This window comes from Palaemon carinicauda, chromosome 15 (genome assembly GCF_036898095.1).
Source record: "Palaemon carinicauda isolate YSFRI2023 chromosome 15, ASM3689809v2, whole genome shotgun sequence".
NCBI classification, from domain to species: domain Eukaryota; kingdom Metazoa; phylum Arthropoda; class Malacostraca; order Decapoda; family Palaemonidae; genus Palaemon; species Palaemon carinicauda.
The window spans coordinates 34,484,058-34,508,080 of NC_090739.1; the positions used below are offsets into that span (position 1 = coordinate 34,484,058).

General features: G+C 47.6%; 1 protein-coding gene across 1 annotated transcript in view; it reads right to left on the reverse strand.

The window, feature by feature from the left end:
* The window catches only part of Cog4 (conserved oligomeric Golgi complex subunit 4), a 204,862-nt gene extending 183,704 nt beyond the window's left edge, over positions 1 to 21,158 (reverse strand). The window contains exons 1-2 of the mRNA XM_068388278.1: positions 21,002 to 21,158; positions 253 to 450 (exon numbers count right to left, since the gene is read on the reverse strand). Of these exons, the coding sequence (XP_068244379.1) occupies positions 253 to 450; positions 21,002 to 21,094 (291 nt within the window). The 5' untranslated portion in view covers positions 21,095 to 21,158. The remainder of the gene's footprint in view (positions 1 to 252; positions 451 to 21,001) is intronic.
* Positions 21,159 to 24,023: the final 2,865 nt, after the last annotated feature.

A 24,023-nucleotide genomic window follows, 5' to 3' on the forward strand; every position in this document is an offset into this window, starting at 1 on the left:
GTGGTGGGTAGTTGCCACCTCTCTTAAAGTCTTAATGGCTAGTCTTCCATCTTTGCCAAAAGATAATCCCTAATAAATAGTGTAAGGTTTGCAGTGTTGAAACAAATATACATTGACTCAAGATACTGTAACTTCAGAATAATATATAAATGCACAGTGCTGCTAAATACTGACATAATTATCACATACTTTACCAAAAATATTTTACAACTGCCCTAACAGAAATTTGTAAAAAAAAAAATAATAATTTACCTTTGCAAGATCTAACTGTCTCACTTTAGCAGAAACATTATTTGCAAGTTGATGAGTGAAAGAAATTGTGTTTTCTAGTTGTCTTGCATCAGCCTGGACTAGCTGTAATGTAGGAACTAAACGAGCAAGTTGCGAAAGTCGAGCTTCCAAATGATGGCGATTTCCAACACTCCATTCTAAACGTTCAGCTACTGATATCTGAAATTTATAAACATCACTCCATTACATTTAAAAATCACATGTGAAGTTTTACTAGGCAGTACACTATGGGCAAGTAATCACTTAGCATAAGGAATCTACTCAATAAAAAAATGGAGAATAAGTTCTTAGACTATGATTATTTTTCAAATACAGAATACAACTCGCCACCTTCCAATTTTTTCTCATTAGTCTCAGCGTGCAAGACAGAGTACATTTTCAATACTTCTTCTACTTTGTCTGCATCTTTTCCCACTTTTATGGATAAATAGCATTGGTTTGTATTTCAGTTACAGAACAAATGACAAATTTGGAAGTAATTTGTACTTTTCTTAACGACACAAACCTGTAGCTATTTATACAGACTTGTCCACCAACCCAGTCACCCTTGAAGTCCTACTTCCAAGCAAAGTGAGTTACAGGGGTAGCTACTAAACCCCCTAACTGCTTACTATCAGTAAGGGTGGTTACCCCCTGCAGAAATCTAATGGGTCATCTTTCAGCTTCGCCGAAAGTAATACCCCCATGAATACCTACAGGTTTGCATCGCTAGGAAAAATGAAAATTACTTTTAAATTTGTCATAGTATTATCATTTTCTATTATTATAAGAAAAAATTAGGAAAAATATGACAAATTCGTAGATAATTTGTATTTTTCCTAACTATACAAACCTCAGCTATTTACATGGGGTAATTACTTCGGCGTAGCTGAATGACGAGCCATAAAATTTTTAATGAGGGTTTCCTACCCCGCCGCTAGTTAGCGGGGGGTAGGGAGGGGTAGCTAGCTAACCCCCCCCCCCCCCCTCACACACACCAGTGAAAGGCTCACTTTACTCAGAGGTAGGACTTATCTTGGGGGACAGGGCTGGCGGGCACATATGTGTAAATAGCTAAGGTTTGCATAGTGAGGAAAAATACAAATTATCTACGAATTTGTCATTTGTTCCGTAACTGAAATACAAACCACGCTATTTACATGGGGTGACTTAACCCTTAGGAAGGGTGGTAAGTACCCTGCCATACTGGCTTTGGCTTGCCCGGGGACCCCGAACCCAAGTTTGTACGAACTCACAGGGTGAAGGGGTCCCTGCTCCTCGCTGGCAGTTGTGAGACTGCTGCGGCCTACGTAAGCTGTGTGTGAAGGTGAGCAGTGACTCGTCCTAGGAAGTTGACCTGGAGTTCTTCAGATGGAAATCTAGGCTAGGGCTCTCCCAATACCACCTCGTAAGGGTATGGGGACATGACAGTATTACATCTTAATACTAGGAACACAAGGAAGCATGGCTTACCTGCAGAGGTTCGAGGTCAGCTGTGCAAAGGACCCAGGATGCTGCTTTCTCCAAGGGAGGAGAGGATGAAAGAAAGAATAAGGGCCAGACAGATCTTTTCATTCACACAGACTAAAACCAGGTAACAATGCCCTTAACCTTCTGCTACTTGTCCAATAAGGAGCCTGAGGTTAGACCAGCTGTTGTGCAGCCACCACAGGGCCGATAGAGAACGTATCGAGCCTCCTGTGTGTCACGTCGTGCAGGTAGTGGGCCGTGAAGGTGGTCTGACGCTTCCAAACCCCAGCTTGCAGGACCTGCGTCACTGAAAAGTTCTTCTTGAAGGCCAGGAACGTAGCCACGCCCGACGTCATGCGCTCTAGGGCGACGTGACGGAGGAGGGTCAGGATTCAAGGCCAGATGTATTACCTTGCGAATCCAAGCCGAGATGGTATTCCTGGTGACCCTCCTCTTCGTCTCCCCGGTGCTCACGAACAAAGCTCGCACCTGGGGGCGAACAGCAGCTGTTCTTTTAAGATACAACCTCAGACTCCTGACTGGGCACTGTAGGAGATGGTCTGGGTCATCTGTTACAGAACGGAGACTCGAAACCCGGAAGGAGTTGGACCTTGGGTCCGGCACTCCCGGGTTCTGAGTCCTGGCAACAAACTCAGGGACGAAGCTGAACGTTACCTTCCCCTTGAATGGGCGACGTCGTACGAGAGACCATGAAGCTCACTGACTCGCTTGGCCGAGGCCAAAGCTAGCAGGAACACCGTCTTCCAGGTAAGGTGGCAATCAGAAGCCTGGCGTAATGGTTCGTAGGGAGGTCTCTTAAGAGACCTGAGAACTCGAACCACGTTCCAAGGAGGAGGACTCACTTCCGACTGAGGGCAGGTAAGTTCGTAACTCCGTATGAGGAGAGAAAGTTCCAGCGAGGAGGAAATGTCCATTCCTTTAAGCCTGAAGGCAAGACTTAAGGCTGAGCGATAGCCTTTCACTGCCGAGACTGAAAGGCGCATTTCCTCCCGCAGATAAACGAGGAACTCCGCTATTGCTGGTAAAGTGGCATCGAGGGGAGAGATACCCCTTCCACGGCACCAACCACAGAAAACTCGCCACTTCGCCTGGTAGACTCCTGCGGATGACTTGCGCAGGTGGCCAGACATCCTGTTCGCAACTTGTTGCGAAAATCCTCTCTCTGTGAGGAGATGCTGGATAGTCTCCAGGCGTGAAGTCGAAGCAAAGCTACGGCTTTGTGGTAGATGTTGGAGTGTGGTTGTTTGAGTAGCTTGCGACGTGGAGGGAGCTCCCTCGGAATCTCCGTGAGGAGTTGCAGAAGGTCCGGGAACCACTCTGCATGATGCCATAGCGGAGCTATCAAGGTCATTGAGAGATTGACCGATGTTCTGGTCTTGTTGAGTACCCTCCTCATCAGACAGAACGGGGGAAAGGCGTACACATCGACGTTGTCCCACCGTTGTTGGAAGGCATCCTGCCAGAGAGCCTTGGGGTCCGGGACTGGGGAGCAGTACAGCGGGATCTTGGTGTTCAGCGCCGTAGCGAACAGATTCACCATCGGGGAACCCCACAAAGTCAGGACTTTGTTGGCTATCTGAGGATCCAGAGACCACTCGGTACTCACTATCTGCGTCGCTCTGCTCAGACTGTCGGCGAGCACATACCTTTTGCCCGGAATGTAGCTAGCCGCTAGTGAAATCGAGTGGACTTCGGACCATCTCAGGATCTCTACTGCAAGATGGGATAGCTGTTCCGAAAAGGTACCTCCCTGCTTGTTGATATAAGCCACCACTGTGGTGTTGTCGCTCATCACCACCACAGAGTGGCCCGCCAGGACTTGGTGGAACTTCTTAAGTGCCAGGAACACGGCCTTCATTTCTAGCAGGTTTATATGAAGGTACTTTTCTGATTCTGACCACAGGCCTGAGGTCCTGTGGCTCAGAATGTGGGCCCCCCACCCTTTGTTTGATGCGTCCGAGAACAGCATCAAATCTGAGGAAGGGACGAGAAGATCCACTCCCTTTCGTAGATTCTCGTCTGCCACCCACCAACTGAGGTCCACCCGTTCCGCAGGTCCCATAGGGCTCAAGGTGTCCGGGGAGTCGTGTCCTTGACTCCACCGAGACTTGAGTCGCCACTGGAGTCATCTCATCCTGAGGCGACTGTTGGGAACGAGACGGGTCAGGGAGGAGAGGTGGCCGAGAAGACGAAGCCACAATTGGGCTGGGAGTTCTTCTCGATTGAGGAAAGGTCTCGCAACCTTCCTCAGCCTTGCTATCCTTTTGTCTGATGGGAAGGCTTTGTGGAGATTGGTGTCTATGACCATGCCTAGATATACCAGTTTCTGAGAGGGCTGCAGGGAGGACTTCTCGAGATTTACCACGATCCCAAGATCCTGGCAAACTTCGAGGAGTCTATCTCAGTGGCGAAGAAGGGTTGCCTCCGAGTCCGCTAGGATCAGCCAGTCGTCCAGATAACGAAGGAGACGGATGCCGATCCTGTGGGCCCACGAAGACGAAGAGATGATGATGAATACTCTGGTGAACACCTGAGGAGCTGTGGAGAGACTGAAACACAGCACCTTGAACTGGTAGATCTTGTTGTCTAGGCAAAATCTCAGGTACTTCCTTGAAGACGGATGGATTGGGATCTGGAAGTATGCGTCCTTCAGGTCCAGTGTACACATGAAGTCTAGTGGTCTCACCGCAAGTCTGACCGTGTCTGCCATCTCCATGCTGAACGGGGTCTGCTTGACCAACCGTTCAGGGTCGAGAGGTCGAAGACTGGTCTCCAGCCCCCAGACGCCTTTCTCACAAGAAAGAGTCGACTGTAGAAGCCTGGGGACCCGTCTACAACCTCCTGGAGAGCATCCTTCTCCAACATGGTCTGGACTTCGGCCCGGAGGGCCTGCCCTTTTGCCGATCCCATGGCAAAAGAGCTCAACGACACTGGATTCGCTGTCAGGGGAGGTAGAGAGGCTGTGAACGGGATGCGATAACCTAGAGTGATCACGGAGATCGTCCAGGCATCCGCCCCGAGTTGCTGCCATCTTGTCGCGCAACTCTGTAGGCATCCCCCCACTGGTGGACATGCAGGGGGATTGCCAACCCTAGCGCTTCCGGCCTCGGCTGGTACCTCTAGGGTTTTTGCCTCCCCTGGAGGACTTCTTGCCCCTTCTGCTCTTGGCAGGAAAGGGCTTAGACACCTTGGGCTTCGCTGTGGTCGTCTTCTTTGTGTCCTTAACCGGACGGGGCTGCTGGACTGCTTGAAGTTTGTAGGGCCTTGATGTCAGGCCCCTGTGGAAGAGGGAATCCTGGTTGGATTTCCTCCACCTCTCAGCAGTGAGCTCCACGTCCTTACGCTCAAACAAGCTCTTACCGAGAACGGAAGAGTGTCTGAGTCTGCTAGCCTCTGCACCGGGGACCTTATGATGAAACCTCTCGGCCACAGCGTCCCAACGCTTGAGGATCGTATTGGCCCACAAGCTCGAGACTTGGTGGGCCAGAAACTCAATGGTCCGTGTGCCCGAGAGTAGAAAAGGGATTTTGACGTAGGAAAAATCTATTTCTGGGCGAGGGACCTGTGCCGCCCAGTGAATAAGCTCCTATTAGCACTTATTCTTAGGTAATTTACTGCTAAATATACCAGAGAAAAAATGTAAAGGAGTGCTAGGTTAACTAGCTCGCTCACCTATTGGTGTCGGTATAGAATTGGGCGTATAATCCAGAGGTCCCGCACTATTTAGATTCATCCACGACAAAGACCCCAATAGAGGAGAGCCGTTCAACCTCACTCGGCACCACCAACTCTGCATCCGCTCAGAACCCAACTCCTTAGCACCCAAAGTTTGGGGACTCCAAGGGAGAGGAGCTGGGAGGGTTCACTGGGCGGCACAGGTCCCTCGCCCAGAAATAGATTTTTCCTACGTCAAAATCCCTTTTCTGGGCTTGAACCTGTGCCGGCCAGTGAATATATACAAGAGAAATGTCACCAAACTTGCAAAATAAAGGAAAAAACATAAACATAAGGGAAATACAAGTTGCTTTAATCAGAGATGAGTGCCAAAAACAGCTATAAGGGTATCTTAAAAAGAACATAAATCCACTTGGTAGAACAATTGACAAAAAAGGTAAGGTATAATAATGCCGTGAGTGATGATATATACAGATACTCAGGAGTCAAAAATTTACAAATATAGTAATAGTAATCAGGTGCGAAACCAACGAATACAAATAGGGTATAAATGAGGCAGGTAAGGGGGAGAGATAAAATGACAAGGAATTAACATGTGAGTTACCTGGGGGTAACTACGCTCCCTGCAGCTACTGTAGGAAATTTAAGGGCTTCCAAATGTTTAAGATAGTGTTTCTTGAACACTGACGGTGACTTCCACCCTGTATACCTGGAAAGATCCGTAAAATTCATGTGGTGAAAAAAGTTCACCGAAGTAGCAACCGCTCTGATATCATGTGCAAGAGGAAAAGAGTCAGGGCTAGCCAACTGACGATCCCCAAACACTACCAAAACAGATCATACGGAGTAATAAGCACAAATATTCATTATAAAAGTAATAGCGTTGAAAAATATATAAATATACACATAAAAAATTAGGGCAAGGCATGCGAAATAATGAATAAATCCCGAAGGACAACATCCTGATGGCTTAAATAATAAAAATTGCCGCCCAGTAACGAAGGTCGGCAAGCCATCTACGATACGTAATCTGATATCGGCCCTAAATATGAACCACAAGGTTTCTAAACGCTAAATAATGAATATCCACAATAAAACATATAAAAATTTAAACTAATAATAAAAATAATACACTTAGTAACACCGCGAGTGAAACTAAAAGCTCTCAAAACAGGAGTACCAACCGTAAACGGAATCGAGCAAGACCGAGATGATCGAAGAGAATAAACTCCTATAATTTAAATATTAAACGGTCTAGATTGCTCAAAACACAGCAAAACATAGCTTGGTACTTAACTTAGATGGTGTCTCCTGGGAAACCGATGTAGAAGCCATAATCCACAAAAAATAAGGCAAAAACACGAGAGCACAAACAAGCGGGTTACCACACAGGCGTGCTAAAAAGGAGTTGGGTTCTGAGCGGATGCAGAGTTGGTGGTGCCGAGTGAGGTTGAACGGCTCTCCTCTATTGGGGTCTTTGTCGTGGATGAATCTAAATAGTGCGGGACCTCTGGATTATACGCCCAATTCTATACCGACACCAATAGGTGAGCGAGCTAGTTAACCTAGCACTCCTTTACATTTTTTCTCTGGTATATTTAGCAGTAAATTACCTAAGAATAAGTGCTAATAGGAGCTTATTCACTGGGCGGCACAGGTTCAAGCCCAGAAAGCTTTCCAGCGCTTTCCTGGTGCTTTCTTTGGAGAGGTCCTCGGACCACACCAGGATGCCCAGACACCCCAGCCAGATGTCGAGCCACGAAGTTGCCTGCATGGCACACTTGGTGACCTTCTCCTGGCTTAGGATCTCAGTGGCTGAGAAGGAGACGAGCCGGTTGGAGAGTCTCTCAAGAGGGACTCCCCCTGTGAGTTCTTCCACGGAGTGGTGTAAGGGAAGACTCAGACAAGACTCCTCGAGGATCTCGAAGTACCTCCTCTGATGGACTCGAGGAGGAGGGAGGAGCTTGTTACCGGCACTCGATCTGCTGGAGGAAGCAAGCTCAGAGAGCTGGCCCTCGACCTTGTCCCTGGCACTCTTCATCCCCTGAGACCAGGGCAAAGCTGCACTGGCCCTAGAGGGTTTCTGGGTGCCATAGACGCGGTTCAGGACCGTGTCCTTCCCTTCACGAGGTGGGACCTCAGGGTCTGGGATCCCATTGAGGTTCCTCATGAGGGTCAGGACTTGCCAGAACGCGTGTTCTGACTCCTGGTGCTCTCCTCCCGAAGGACTGGCAGCGAAGTCTCCCGTCCCCAGTGGCTCTTCCTGGGGGGACACGTGGATATCCTCGACGGCTCTAGACGGTTCCTGCCTGATCCTCGCTGACGATTTGGGAATCGTCTTAGAGTCCTTAGGCTCCCTCCTGGGCGGGATACAGGACTCGAGCAGCGAAGGGGGCAGGCTCTTCTCCACCTCTGGGCGAGAAGACCTCTCAGGGAGAGGCGGAGCCTCCCCCATTGGTGCGATGGTGGTCCGGCTCATCCGACTCTCCTGAGGAGGGGTAATCCTCCTCCGCAGGGGAGGGAGAGAAGGTCTGGGGGGGAGAAGGAGCCTTGCGCAAGGATCTGCGCGGAGACAGAATAGGCCTCGGAGGAGGTTCCACAGGAGAGACTCCTCTTCCTCTTCAGGGGGGAGGAAGCTGCCGCTGGTTTGCGGCCAGAATCAGAGAGGGCGGGCTTAATAGCTTGCACAAGGGCTCTGACTAGGGTGCTGAACCAGGGCTGCTGTCTGACAGTCGCGCTGTCAGACACCCCCTCTGGAGGGAAGGGGATCGAGGGATCCCTAGGAGGAGTCGACAAACGAGGGTTCGCCTGCAGGGCTGAAAGAGAGGAGTCCCAAGACCTGTCCGGGAAGCGCCCCTCCCCCGGCGAGCGCGCTGGTCTGCGCTTGCGGGGAGGGGAATGCGAAGAAGAAGAGTCCACCTGGCGGCGCTCGCGCTGGGGCTCGTGTGCCGGGCCCTGGTCAGGGTCGCGCGTGAATAGCTGGCGCGATACTGGAATCTCGCGCGCGCGCATCCGCGCAGGCAGGGGCGGGCGGGCGCGCAGGCGGGGAATCAGGAGCGATGGAGCGCTGGTGATAGCGCGGGCGCGTGGGCGCGCAGCAGCTGGAGCGGGAGCGTGGTCGCGAGAGCGCGTAGGCGATGACGAGGGGTGTGGCGAGCAGGAGCCGGCCGAACGCGCGGGCGCGCAGCGACCTTGTGCGGCCCCGAAGGGCACGAGATAACGGGGGCGCCTGAGCGCGTGTCCGGAAGAACCGGCCGAGGGCGCGTTAGCGCTGGAGCAGGGTCGCGAGCGACCTGGATGGCACATTGGCGCGGAGGTTGGCGCTGGTCGGATAAGACCGGCATGTTCGCCTGTGGGCGCGTTGGCCGCGCAGGCGATCGTGGGCGCGCATCAGGATGCGGTCGCACCGAAGTGCGTTGTTGCGGCGGCCGCGTAGGGCGCGCCGTTGGATGAGGGCGCTCTGGTGTACGCTGAAGGGGTACCAAGGTCGCCTTGAATACAGGAACGGGGCGCGTAGCAGGAACAGGGCGCGTCACCGGAGCGTCATGCGCGATTGCATCATATGCAAGCTCGCGCGGTCTGGAGAGAGAGCCCAGAGGCGGCCGTGAGCGCCCGTGCGCTAACTTGGGAGCCTCCTGGGCGACGCGCTGAGATGTCGTAGCGCGTTGGTGAGCGTGTGGGCGCTGGAGCTGGAACCGCGCGTCTCCCCAGACAAGAGCGACGAGTCCGTAGGAGGCTGTGGGCGCCTGTGCGCCAGCTTAGGTGCCTCCTGGACCACGCGTGACGATGCAGGAACTTGTGAGCGCCGAGGCGCTGGTGGGCGCGTGAGCGCAGGTGGCCACTGGGGCACCGGTGGACGCGTATGCGCAGGTGAGCGCAGGAACTGCTGGTGGGCACGTTAGCGCAGGTGGCCGCTGGGGCACCGGTGGGCGTGTATGCGCAGGTGAGCGCTGGAGCGCCATAACAGGAACTGCTGGAGGGCGCGTATGCGCAGGTGAGCCCTGGCGCGCTATATCAAGAACTGCTGGAGGGCGCCGGGGCGCCGAAGGGCGTGGGCGCGCAGGGGGACCCTGGCGCGTAGCAGGAACGGTGGCGCGAACGCCTGAGGGTAAGCGCCGAGGCGCTAAGTCAGGAACAGCAGTGTCAGCAGCAGGAGAGCGCTCAGACGGGGCCTGGCGCTTGAGGGCAAGAGGCGCAGTTTTGGGCTCAAGACCCTTCAGCCCCGAAGGGCCCGGAGACTGCGCAGTGGCAGTATCAGGTGGCGCGTCACGTGCATCAGGAACTCTGGAAGTAGATGGTCTGGGCGACAGGTCACAATGTCCCGATGGATGACCATCCTCCGAAGGGGATCGCGAACGATCCCCGGAGAGGTCTAGGTTGGTATATTGCAGGACTGGAGAACGGCGAGTCGTCTCCTCCGCAGAGGACTGTGGTGACGACGAGCCGAAGAGGCGCCTCTTAACCCCCTTGTAAGGGGAAGGAAGGCCTCTACGGCGAAGGGGAGGACGAGCCTTCCGCCTTATACGCGTACGAGGGGCCGTGGGATCAGCAAGCTGACCATCGATGGGCCTCCGAAGAGGAGTCTCTGTAAGCGAACTCCCCCGAGGGGAAGAATCGCCGGCAGGAGAGACCGTGGGACTTAGATCCTCCCTCGAAGGATGTTCGGAGGGAGAGTCTAAGCCGTCAGCTACCTCAGCCACAGGAACGGGAGTTTGGCTAGACCCACGGGATGTCTCCGTCACAACAACGTCAACCACAGACAGAGGATCTATTTCCGCTGTAGTTGGCGTTTTTTTGACGGCTGCTCCCAGTTTGATCATGTCAAACAGGGCTTCCTTGGAGGGCAAACCCTGCAGCCCCAAGGAAGACCAAAGCTGCAATAAATCATTGTTAGACACAAAATCCTCCTCCGGGGGAGGAGGGGCAGCTGCCTCGCTATGGGAGGCAACTACCTCTCCCGCACCCCGGGATCGGTCAATAGCACAGCGGTCTACGCTACCACTCGCCGGCCTCTCGGAAGAGGCCGCTCGAGGGGGAGCTTCGGAGGAGGAAAGTGCAACGGAGGAAGAAGTCCTGGAATTTTCTCTCTTCAGAGAAGCCTCTGAAGGAGAAAGATCCCTTTTGGCCTTCTTCTTACGGCCCCGGGCAAACCTCTCCCACTGGGAGGTAGACCACTCCCTACATTCAATACATACATTACCACTATCACACCGTTGGCCCCTACAGTGAGGACACAAGGTGTGGGGATCAGTGTTGACCGCCGACATAAAGGTCCCACAAGGGCAGCCAGGAAGTCCAGGGCAAGTACGCATAACGGCAGAGGCCAACTTGAGTCACACTGCGAAAAAGAAAAAGCAAAAAAGACAGATTAATTATGGCAGTCAAAGCGAGGGAGAGCACAGACAGGTCTGGTCTCTACTCGAGCCAAAAGTAAAGTGAGCCTTTCACCGGTGTGTGTGAGGGGGGGGGGGGTAAGCTAGCTACCCCTCCCAACCCGCCGCTAACTAGAGGCGGGGTAGGGAACCCTTGTTAAAACTTTTATGGCTCGTCATTCAGCTACGCCGAAGTAATTACCCCATGTAAATAGCGTGGTTTGTATTTCAGTTACGGAACAAATGACGAATTCGTAGATAATTCGTATTTTTCCTAACTATACAAACCTTAGCTATTTATTAGGGGTATTACTTTCGGCGTAGCTGAAATGACGAGCCATTAAAGTTTAGCGAGGGTTAACTACCCACAGCACTAGTTAGCGCGGGGCAACTTGCTACCGCTTCCACTCACACACCTGTGATTTCTCTCACTTTGCTTCAAGGGGGATAGGGCTGGCGGGCAAGTTTGTATAAATAGCTAAGGTTTGTATTGTTAGGAAAAATACAAATTATCTACGAATTTGTCATTTGTTCCGTAACTGGATAACAAACCATGCTATTTATTAGGGGTGACTTACCCATTAGGAAGGGTGGACGTCACTGCCAATCTGGCTTTTGGCTTTACATGGAGGCTCCTTATCTGAGTATGTCAGTACTCAAAAATAAGGAGTCCCTGCACCTCGCTAAAACCTTGCTACGCAAGGTCCGCGGCCGACGCAACCTGTGTATTGAGATATATAGAAGTGTGACCGTCCAAGTAAAGTTATTTCGAGTCTTTAGAAGGAAAAACTATTGTAACCAAGATTTTCCCTAACCACCTCGCTAGGGTATGGGGACGCAACAGTATTAGTTTTAATACTAGGTACACAACGGAGCATGGTTTGCCTGCATTGGTTTGAGGTCGGCTTGTGCATAGAACCCAGGATGCTGCTTTCCCCAAGAGTGGAGAGGATGAGGAAAAGAATAAGACCCAGTCAAACCTTTTCATTCACGCAGACTAAAACCGGATACCAATGCCCTCAACCTTCTGCTACTTGTCCAATAAGGAGCTTCAGGTCTTAAACCAGCTGTTGTGCAGCCACCACACGACCGATAGAAAACGTATTGAGTCTCCTGTGGGTCACTTCTTGCAAGTAGTGGGATGTGAATGTAGTTTGATGTTTCCACACCCCAGCCTGAAGAACCTGCGTCACTGAGAAGTTTCTCTTGAATGCCAAACATCATGAGCTCTGGGGCAACGTGAAGGAGGAGGGTCTGGATTCAGTGCATGGTCTATGACGTTGCGAATCCATGCTGATATAGTGTTCTTGGTGACCCTCCTCTTGGTCCTTCCTGTGCTGACGAAGAGTGCAGGCACACGAGGATGGGCTGCGGCTGTTCTCTTAAGGTACAGCCTCAAACTCCTCACTGGGCAGAGTAAGAGATGATCAGGGTCATCTGTTACAGAACGAAGACTCGAAATCCGGAAGGAGTCGAATCGTGGATCTGCTACTTCCGGGTTCTGAGTCTCAGCAATAAACTCAGGGACGAAGCTGAATGTTACCTCTCCCCAACCCCTTGAATGGGCGATACCGTATGAGATACCATGAAGTTCACAGAGTCGTTTGGCCAAAGCCAAAGCTAGCAGGAACACTGTCTTCCAAGTTAGGTGGGGATCTGTTGCCTGGCGTAGTGGTTCATAGGGAGGTCTCTTAAGAGACCTGAGAACTCAAACTACGTTCCATGGGGGAAGTCTCACTTCAGACTGAGGACAGGTAAGTTCATAACTCCGTATGAGTAAGGAAAGTTCTAGCGATGAAGAAATGTCCATTCCTTTCAGTCTAAAGGCGAGGCTTAAGGCTGAGCGATACCTTTTACCGCCGAGACTGACAGGCGCATTTCTTCACGCAAAAATATACGAGGAACTCCGTTATTGCTGGAATAGTGGCATAGAGAGGAGACATACCCCTTCCATGACACCAACCACAGAAGACTTTCCGCTTTTCTTGGTAGACTGCTGCTGATGACTTTCGCAGGTGTCCAGACATCCAGATCGCAACTTGTTGCAAAAATCCTCTCTAAGAGAGGAGATGCTGGATAGTCTCCAGGCATGAAGCCGTAGTAAAGCTACGGCTTTGTGGAATTTGTTGGCATGTGGTTGTTTGAGTAGATCGTGTCTTGGAGGGAGTACTCTTGGGGGCTCCGTTAGTAGTTGCAGAGGGTCCGGAAACCACTCTGCATGATGCCATAGCGGAGCTATGAGGGTCATTGAAAGGTTGATCGATGTCCTGGCCTTGTTGAGTACCCTCCTCATCAGACAGAACGGGGGAAAGGCGTAAACGTCGATGTTGTCCCACCGTTGTTGGAATGCATCTTGCCAGAGAGCCTTGGGGTCTGGGTCTGGGGAACAATACAACGGGAGGCTGAAGTTCAGGGCCTTTGCGAAGAGGTTCACAGTCGGAGAACCCCACAAAGTCAGGACTTTGCTGGCTACTAGATGATCCAAAGACCACTCGGTACTCACTATCTGAGATGCTCTGCTCAAGTTGTCGGTGAGCACATTCCTATTGCCGGGAATGAAGCGTGCCAATAGTGGTATCGAATGGATCTCGGCCCATCTCAGTATCTCTACTGCTAGATGGGATAGGTGCTGCGAAAAATTACCTCCTTGCTTGTTGATATAAGCCACTACTATGGTGCTGTCGCTCATCACCACCATTGAGTGGCGCGCCAGGAACTGTTGGAACTGTTGAAGGGCCGGAAAGACAGCCTTCATCTCTAGGAGATTTATGCGGAGGTATTCTTCTGATTCTGACCAGAGGCCTGAGGTCGTGTGGTGCTGCACGTGTGCCCCCCCCAACCCTTTTTTTTGAAGCGTCTGAGAACATTATCAAATCCAGGGGGAGGACGAGAAGACCCACTCCCTTTCGTAGATTCTCGTCTGCCACCCACCCCTCAAGGTACGTCAGCTCCGCTGATCCCATAGGGATCCGGATGTCCAGGGAATCGAGAGTCTGATTCCACCGGGACTTGAGTCACCACTGGAGGGATCTCATCCTGAAGCGACCATTGGGAACTAGTCGGGCCAGTGAAGAAAGGTGACCGAGGAGACGTAACCACGTCTGGGCTGGGAGTTCTTCTCGTCTGAGGAAGGGTCTTGCGACCTTCCTCAGCCTTGCTATTCTGTCATCTAAGGGGAAGGCTTTGTGGAGATTGGTGTCTCTAGTATTATCATGCCTTGGTATACCAGTCTCTGTGTAGGAAGCAGGGATGACTTCTCGAGATTTACCATGATCCCCAGATCTTGGTAAAGTCTCAGAAGTTCGTCTCGGTATTGAAGAAGGGTTGACACTGAGTCTGCTAGGATTAGCCAGTCGTCCAGATAGCAGAGGAGACGGATGCCAATCCTGTGTGCCCAAGATGATACTAGGGCAAACACCCTGGTCAAAACATGAGGTGCTGTGGAGAGACCGAAGCACAGCACCTTGAACTGGTACTTTCTGTTGTCTAGGGTGAATCTTAAGTACTTCCTTGAAGATGGATGGACTGGGATCTGGAATTATGCGTCCTTTAGGTCCAGTCTTGTGGTCTTACTGCTAGTCTGACCGTGTCCGCCGTCTCCATGCTGAACGGAGTTTGTTTGACAAACTTGTCCAGAGCTGAGAGGTCGATGACTAATCTCCAGACTCCAGACGCCTTCTTCACAAGAAAGAGTCGACTGAAGAAGCCTGGGGATCCGTCGAGGACCTCTTGGAGAGCACCCTTCTTCAACAGGGTCTGGACTTCTGCCTGAAGAGCTTGCCCCCTTGCCGATCCCATGGCAAGGGAGTTCAATGACACTGGATTCGTCGTCAGGGGAGGTAGAGATGTTATGAACAGGACGCGATATTCTAGACTGATCATGGAGATTGCCCAGGAATCGGCCCCGAGTTGCTTCCACCTGTTTGAGCAACTTTGTAGGCATCCCCCCACTGGTGGACATGCAGGGGGACTGCCTATCCTAGTGTTTGCGGCCTCAGCTGCTCCCTCTAGGATTCTTGCCTCCCCTGGAGGCTTTTTGCCTTTCCTTTCTTTGACAGGAAAGGGCTTAGACACCAAGGTCTTCGCTGCTGTTGTCGTTTTAGTGGTCTTGACTGGACGGGACTGCAGTGGTGCTGGAGGCTTATAGGGCTTGGATGTTAAAGCCCTATGAAGGAGGGAGTCTTGATGAGACTTCCTCCATCTCTCAGCGGCATGTTCCACATCCTTAGGCTCGAACAAGACGGATCCCTCTAGGGAGGAATGTCTGAGCCTATTGATCTCGATGCTAGGGACCTTCTGATTTAATCTCTCAGCTACTGCATCCCAACGTTTCAGGATGGTATTTGCCCACAAGTTCGACACTTGGTGGGCCAGAAACTTGATCGTGCGAGTACCTGAGAGAAGGAAGGTTTCCATAGCTATCCTGGTATGTTCCTTGGAGAAATCCTCAGAACGTATCAGGATACCTAAGGTCCCCAACCAAATATCAAGCCACTAAGTTACTTGCATAGCACACTTCGCAACTTTCTCCTGGTTGAGGATCTCGGCTGCCGAGAACGAGACCTGCCGGTTGGAGAGCCTCTCAAGAGGCGCTCCCCTGGTTAGCTCTTCCAGCGAGTGGTGAAGAGGAATAGCTAAACAAGGCTCCTCAAGGATCTTGAAGTACCTCCTCTGCTGTATGCGAGGAGGTGGGAGGAGCTTGTTGGTGGCACCGGAACGGTTGGAGGAGGACATCTCGGAGAGCTGCTGTATGTTCTTTGGAGAAATCCTCAGAACGTATCAGGATACCTAAGGTCCCCAACCAAATATCAAGCCACTAAGTTACTTGCATAGCACACTTCGCAACTTTCTCCTGGTTGAGGATCTCGGCTGCCGAGAACGAGACCTGCCGGTTGGAGAGCCTCTCAAGAGGGACTCCCCTGGTTAGCTCTTCCAGCGATTGGTGAAGAGGAAGAACTAAACAAGGCTCCTCAAGGATCTTGAAGTACCTCCTCTGCTGTACGCGAGGAGGTGGGAGGAGCTTGTTGGTGGCACCGGAACGGTTGGAGGAGGACATCTCGGAGAGCTGTTGTGAGATCTTGTCCCTGGTATTCTTAACCCCTTGAGACCAGGGCAGTGCTCCACTGGTCTTGGAGGGTTTCTGAGTACCAAAGACACGGTCCAAGACTGTGTCCTTGCCCTCTCGAGGAGGGATCTCTGGGTCGGAAAACCCGTTGAGAGCCCTCATTAGAGTCAGAACTTGCCAAAACGCATGTTCTGACTCTTGCTGGTCTCCTCCTATTGTAGGACTTGCAGCGAAGTCTCCTTCTGTCCCCAAAGGCTCTTCTTGGGGAGAGTCGCGGACGTTCCCTGAGTGGCTAGCTGGCTCCATCCTAGTCCTAGTAGAGGACTTCGGCAATGTTTTGGAGTCCTTAGATTCCTTCCTGGGAAGGATGTAGGACTCCAACATTGACGAGGGTGGCATGTTCCTTTCAATCCCCGACTGAGTAGACCCCTCGGCGCAAGGAAAGGTTTCCCCCATTGGTGCGATGGGGGAAAGTCTCTCTTCTTGTGATTCCCTTGGGGACGGGAAATCCTCGTCCGAAAGGGAAGGAGAGACAGTCTGAGGAAAGGAAGGAATCTGCCTAGAAGGTCTGCGTGGAGTCAGTTTCGCCCTTGGGGAAGTGACCGCGTCTGGAACTCCTCTTTTTCTCTTCAAAGGGGTAGAAGAAGCCATGGTTCTGTGTCCCAATTCAGAGAAGACAGGCTTGAAAGCCTGCATTACGGCTCTGATCAGTGCACCGAACCAGGGCTGTTGGCTGACAGATGCGCTGTCAGACATACCCCTTGAAGAGACAGGGATTGAAAGATCCCTGGGAGGAGTCCCCATCATTGGTGGGTTCACCTGTGGTGGCATTGGGATCCTGGACCCCTCTAGATGTTTCCCTTCTCCCACAATGCGCGGTGGTATGAGCTTGCGGGGAGGGGAATGAAGCGATGGCGACCTTGCCGTGCGAAGTTCAGTAGTCTCGCGCGCGGGAGGATATTGACGCTCACGCGAGGGAAAATAATGGCGCTCGCGTGAGGGAGAAGCCTGGGGATCCGTCAAGGACCTCTTGGAGAGTGCCCTTCCTCAACAGGGTCTGGACTTCTGCCCGAAAGGCTTGCCCCCTTGCCGATCCCATGGCAAGGGAGTTCAATTCGCCGTCAGGCTAGGTAGAGATGTTATGAACAGGACGCGATATCCTAGACTGATCACGGAGATTGTCCAGGAATCAGCCCCGAGTTGCTTCCACCTGTTTGAGCAACTTTGTAGGCATCCCCCCACCGGTGGACATGCAGGGGGACTGCCTATCCTAGCGTTTGCGGCCTCGGCTGCTCCCTCTCGGATTCTTGCCTCCCCTGGAGGACTTTTTGCCTTTCCTTCCTTTGACAGGAAAGGGCTTAGACACCAAGGTCTTCGCTGCTGTCGTCGTTTTAGCGTTCTTGACTGGACGGGACTGTTGTGGTGCTGGAAGCTTATAGGGCTTGGATGTTAAAGCCCTATGAAGGAGGGAGTCTTGATGAGACTTCCTCCACCTCTCAGCGGCATGTTCCACATCCTTAGGCTCGAACAAGACGGATCCCTCTAGGGAGGAATGTCTGATCCTATTGATCTCGATGCTAGGGACTTTCTGATGGAATCTCCCAGCTACTGCATCCCAACGTTTCAGGATGGTATTTGCCCACAAGTTCGACACTTGGTGGGCCAGAAACTCGATCGTGCGAGTACCTGAGAGAAGGAAGGTTTCCATAGCTTTCCTGGTACGTCTTTTCATTCTTTACAAGAAAAAACAAATAAAAGAATTTTGCAAGTCATACAATGTACTGTATGTACTATGTAGATTACGCCACACGACTGTGACGTCATAGAGTTGGCGGAACGTATCTCCGCCATCATGTTTTAAAAAAGTAGGTTCGTTTTTACAGTAGGGGGAAAAATCTCCCAATCCTACCTCTTTAAAGATACGAACAAAATTAAAACACTAACACTCAGCAAAAATAAAACCCAACCAGTGAAGGCTAAAAGTAAATTGTACATCACCAAGATAACTGTAATATACAGGTTACAGCATGAGAAAAATCCAACAATATTACCGCTATGGCGGCAGAGAAAATATGAGGGATCAGGGGATGGTTCCAAGGTACCTCGATAGGGTGCGCAAGTAGTACACCTGGCTATCCAATCGGCGATTGGTGCGAGTTTTGAATTCTCTGCCGTGACGTCAGAGACTAAGCTATATATATAACTACCAGGTAAGTCTTATGTTTAAAAATCCAGGTTACTACGAGCGAATATTCCAATGATGTCGCCAGCAATGGCGGCAGGGAAGATCTGAGGATTCATGGAATGGTTACAGTTACCTGGCGAGTGGTGGCGCTAGTAGTACACCGTGACGTCAGGGACTTAAGCTATATATATACCCACTGGCTAAGTCAGATGTTTAAAAATAAAAAAATAACTAGTAATGGCTGTCCAAATTGGTTAGGAGGAAGAAAGGTAACAACCATTCTCCATCCGAACCAAAATCAAAGCGTGTTATAGTCACAGGTGTGTGAGTGAGAGGAGTAGCCACTACACCCCCACCCCTAACAAGCGGTACGGGTGGTTAACTCTTACAAATCTGATGGCTCGTCTTTCAGCTTCGCCGAAAGCAATATCCCTATAAATAGCATTGGTTTGTTTTCCAGTTACGGAACAAACAATAATAATAATAGTAATAATTTAATAACTAATAATGATTACAATAACTACACCAAAACTTTCAATGGTAAAGAACACACCTCTTCCTTGAGGGTACACTCAGTCACACTATTCTATCTGTTTCCTTATTTCCTTTCCTCGCTGGGCTATTTTCCATGTCGAAGCTCTTGGGCTTATAGTACCCTGCTTTTCCAACTAGGGTTGTAACTTAACAAGTAATAATAATAATAATAATAATAATAGTAAAAAGGCTACCATGGACTTTGCAGATTCCTTTTTAGAATGACACTACAAACTGTTTTGCTCCGTAAAAGGAGGAACATAGTTTGTGTGGGAATAAATAAAAGTTTAATGATGGTAATACAGTAGTAGTAAAAAATAAATAACTTATATCACAAAGAATAGTCTACAATGTAAAAATGGTAGACAAACCTATAGTGCATGAAATTGACCAAACTTGCCGGCCTAACTTGCCCTCACTTCTGTGACAAATTGTTAGGTGTTTGCCATTATGGTAACTGTACTGTACTGCATGCTCCTAATTCCTATCTTAATTGTTTGTATACATATTACTCAAATTATATAGCTGTAGGTTCTGAATACACCCTGGCCCAATACAGTAGTCATTCCTAAATATGCTAATGTGTGACGTTTGGTTGCCGGCAACCATTGTAGATCATGTACGCTACATTATAATAAATAATATGAATAAACATAAAATTTGACTCTTCACTGACTTGAAAGGATGATTTTCTTCCATAACTAAATACAATTAGTCTACTAAGTAGCATTCCTCTCCCCAAAAATGGAAGTTGAACTCTCAAACAAAATTTGTATCAGTGTAGGAAAAAATAAAGTTCATATGAGTAATCAGCAACATTTCTTTAAATAAATATGAAACTCAAAATTATAGCCAGGATAACATAACCTATTATTCCATGTCCTTACCTTACCAAGGGACGTTGTCTCTCCTGGACAACCCCTTAACCTAGCATAGAAAATACAGGAATGCATCCTAAGCTAACCAAGTATGCCAGATCCTTATCTGACTAGGATCCCCTCTTCCCAACCTTATGTATAGTACAATATATCTGAGAAATTTACTCCGACCTAATTGTTTTACATCATGCCCTACCAACCGAGGGTGGTCATCTCTGTCTACCTCTCATTGCACAGGTTAACATACTACTTACTGTAAGTTGGGAAGTAAGGCTTGAGGCCACATATCAGTTAATTTTCCAAAAAATACGAGTCTACATCATGGAACAAATTAATGTTAGTGGGTGAAAGTACTGATTTGTGGAGAGGATTACTTTTAATGATATAGAGTAGCTTCAGGTCCTGATTTCCTAAAGAAAACTTTAAAATCACTCTACTTTCAATAGGTGTTTTTGACATGCAAAGCTTAAATTGTTAAATTGAACAAAAACATGAAAGTAGCTCTACTCTATGAATTTTTATCAGTAAATTAGTCCTGTGGCATAAAATTAGGAAGAGTCCAACGACTGACTATTTCTTATAACAAATTCTGTGTTGGCAAAATATTTGGAGTATCACAGTACAGTATTTCCCTAAAATTATGACGACATAAGAGCTTTCGTAGTTGATTGGGACAGACGATGTAAAATTTCATGTTATAACTAAACAACCACATTTTAAATGAGAAACAAACACAAGGACACCACCTAACCTAACCTAGTAACCATAACCTCACCTACTTACCTATCGTGGGTGGCTACAGTGCCCTGAGACCCCACTTTAGGCTGCCATATCCTTAGCTTACCCTAAGACTATGAGTTAACCCTGTATTTGCTTCCCAACCGGCTTTACTCACAGCATTGTAACACTAAATCATATTTCGTAAATCATAACACTAGCTTCATATTGTCATATTTCAGACCAAGATAAAAAAAAATTTCCTATAAAGAAAATAAATTTGACAGGTAGTAAAGTTTAAACCTGTCCAACGAACTACATTCATCCCAAAACATGTAATGGAAATTTAAAATACAATATCCAGTTTAGGTTACAATTCCTTTAAGGTAATCTAGAGTAGGCCTAGGCTACCATTATGTCTGACCATAATATAATGTTAGATACTGGGCAAGTTTTTTAGATATATATACTAGATTAATTATGGTATAACCTATTAGTGATCTAAACTAAGCAATCCGAAATCAAAATAAAAATGGCAAATATTTAGCGATTTGCCGTTACCTGCCCTGGTAAACATTCACTTTCCTTCCCAAAATTAACCTAGGACACCATATCCTGATCGTAAGACGGACCTTGTCGCCCTCATACCAAAACTGACCAAGATCTTATTTATTACACACGGGTAAATTTTTACTGTAGAATACACTTGTTACATTGTACACAGAAAACGCAATCTGCCGGATGTTTTGGGGGGAGGTCTGGCCTGTCGTAGTACGATTAAAGTTATTCTTTGATTTGAAAATACAAATATTACCTCTTCTTGACATAATCTATCATAAGCTTCTTTAATATCCTTCAGTGACGTTAATTTCAGTGGATCAATAATGCCTTCCACGGAGGTCTCCATTATTCCAGAGGATCAAAATAAATTTCTCTTCCCTATCCTCTCCTATGGCAAGCTGACAACTGACGACTGACGTCAAAGTTTGTTTACGTGGTTCAGACGGTTTCATAAAGTTTTAAAATCATAGTCGCTACATCGGCTCCTCTTTTTCATCATTTACTTCCTGGCATTTTATTTTAAAACTGCATACAACATCTCACGCAATTATTAGACTAACCATGTTTAAATATTATAGAAATATTTTGATAGTGATTGTTAAGCCTACATCTAACTGGAAAGAAATTATTTTCACACACCAAGGCCCGCCTGAACAGACTCTTAGTTCTGATGGAAGGCGAGAAATAAACCCCTAAAAGTAAAAGTTAAAGTAAGTTAACTGTGAGAAAAGAAATTTCGAGAAAGTAAACATCTTTTAAATTTCCCTGCTTTTAAATGATTCGTATAAAACTGTTTCAGAAATTTAGACAATGAAGGTAAAATGTATAATACAAAAAGACGTTTTAAATAAAAAAAAAAAAAACAATATATAAATACTTTTCATCGTTTCTGCGTACTCTAACATTGTCTTGAGTGTGGTGGTAGTGTGTCAGGCGGAATATTCATTAGATTGTGAAACATACAGTAGACTGTCCTTAAAACCGCTGTTATTAAACTTTTATCTACTCCAGATCCTGTACCCTTCTTAAGTGCTGTTTCCCTGGTCTTATCACGCTAGAAAGCCATACTACATGACCTATCAAATCTGTCTGTTATAAATGTTTTTAAGTATTTAGTGTACGTATCCACATCGTTTTCCACGTTAATTTTGAAATCTACATTATATAACCACTTAGAAAATCTTCACCTTCTTTTTTCAAAGCTTAGATATCTTCAGTTTTTTTCCGATGCCTTGGAGCCGTAAACTGAAAGCGCTAGATACAGTAGTGCCCCATCTTGGTCGAGTTGGCTCAAGGAACTCGAAACTAATTATTCTCGAGTCTGTGATTTAAAAAAATGTTCCATTAATCAATTATGTAGCTTATCTACGATTACACGGTAAAAAAAAGCGAGAGAGAGAGAGAGAGAGAGAGAGAGAGAGAGAGAGAGAGAGAGAGAGAGAGAGAGAGAGAGAGAGAGAGAGAGAGAGAGAGAGAGAGAGAGAGAGAGTGTGTGTGTGTTTGCGCCTGTCCGGATTAGACGAAAATTGACTGTTTGGTCTATTGAAATTATTCTTTTCACGGAACATACATCCCTCCACAATAAAGAATTAGAAATGTATTTTGAAATCCTAGTAATTAACGACAAAGAATCAATCACTCGCAGAGTTTTTCATTAATTCGCCGCCATTGTTAATATTGTTCACAGAGATTGTATTAAATAAAATCCGTTATCGTGAAATTGTTCCCTTCCAATGTTAAGCAAACAGCGTCAAAAAATGGCACTGATTTTCTTATATAACAATTAGGGCTATGACTCTTCGAGCAAGGGTCAAGTGACGTTTCTTTATCCCTTGAATCTTCCTTAAAAATCTTATAATGGCTACTTGTATAGTTGATTCAAAGGTTGGGTACCTACAGGCAGTTTATCGAAATTAACTATAATTTACTTTGACAGCAATTCCTTGATATTGCTGTATATATATATATATATATATATATATATATATATATATATATATATATATATATATATATATATGTATATATATATATATATATATATATATATATATATATATACATATATATATATATATATATATATATATATATATATGGGTCCATTACATTGCATTTTCGCCATGTTTTCAGTTTGTCCGGGTCTTTTTTTATTTTTTTTATTTAAATATACCCAAGTTTAGTGTACATTCAGTATATAAATCATAGATGATTTTTTTTCTTCTTTTTTTTTTAAGTTGCATTTTAGTTCCCACATATTTTATCAAGCCATCATAATAAATGCATCTTTTACGTTTAGGTTTATTTAACAATTTAAATTTCTTCCCTTGCATTTAAGTATCTTCGACTATAGTAGAACCGAACTTCAAGTTCATTTGCGGCGATGCCGATTCTCCTTAATCCAGATACAGTCACTTCACTAAGAGAAGGGAAGGAAAGTGACAAACCAGGAGATATGGCATACACGTTGCCATATCTTCACTGGGTCAGTTCACCGAGACCTTTGGTCAAATCCTATTAAATGCTTGAAGATTAGCTTCCGCATTCACTGTCTCGCACAATGGCCTTCCGTAAATACCATGGAGAGTTCCCCGCGTCAGGTGTTGCACACAGAAGAATTGTATAAGTTATAATGAAAATGTTTCGTTAGATGATTAATATGGACCCGCCCGAGAAGTAGTTCACTCGACTTCAGTGGAGGGTTGGATTTAAACCCCAAACAAGTAAGAAACAAGTAAGAAGAAATAAAATTGACATATAATATCTATAATTTTTTTAAAAATGGGAATGGGAAAAGGATAAGGAAACTGTTAAATTTGTAATAGACTAAGCAATCAAACGTGTCGCACGCTTGTTACCTTTCATAAATCTTAACATTTCACGAATTCTATTGTATCTTTATATGCTCAGCTTATGGTCCCTTGGTAAGGTTGTTTCACATTTTCTTACCTTTCCCTTTACCAGTTCATCTTTCTTATCCTAGTTGGCATACCTGGCATTTTTGGTTTTGAGCTGAGAGCACTTCGTTTTCTATATTTCTATGTTATGTTAATTGGATATTGCTATTTCGTCGCCCTCATTTGGCGGCATTCCTTTTACAAATCTTTTGAGTTTGTTATTGGCATATTGTGTTCAGTGTGGCTATCGAACCCCGATCATTCAACACGCCATAATCTTTCAGTGCCTAAGATCTTCTGATCCACTGAGACGGTTTCATGGCCTAGATCTTCCCATACTCAGAGACCTTACCGACTCGTTTGCGGGGTTGGGAGTGG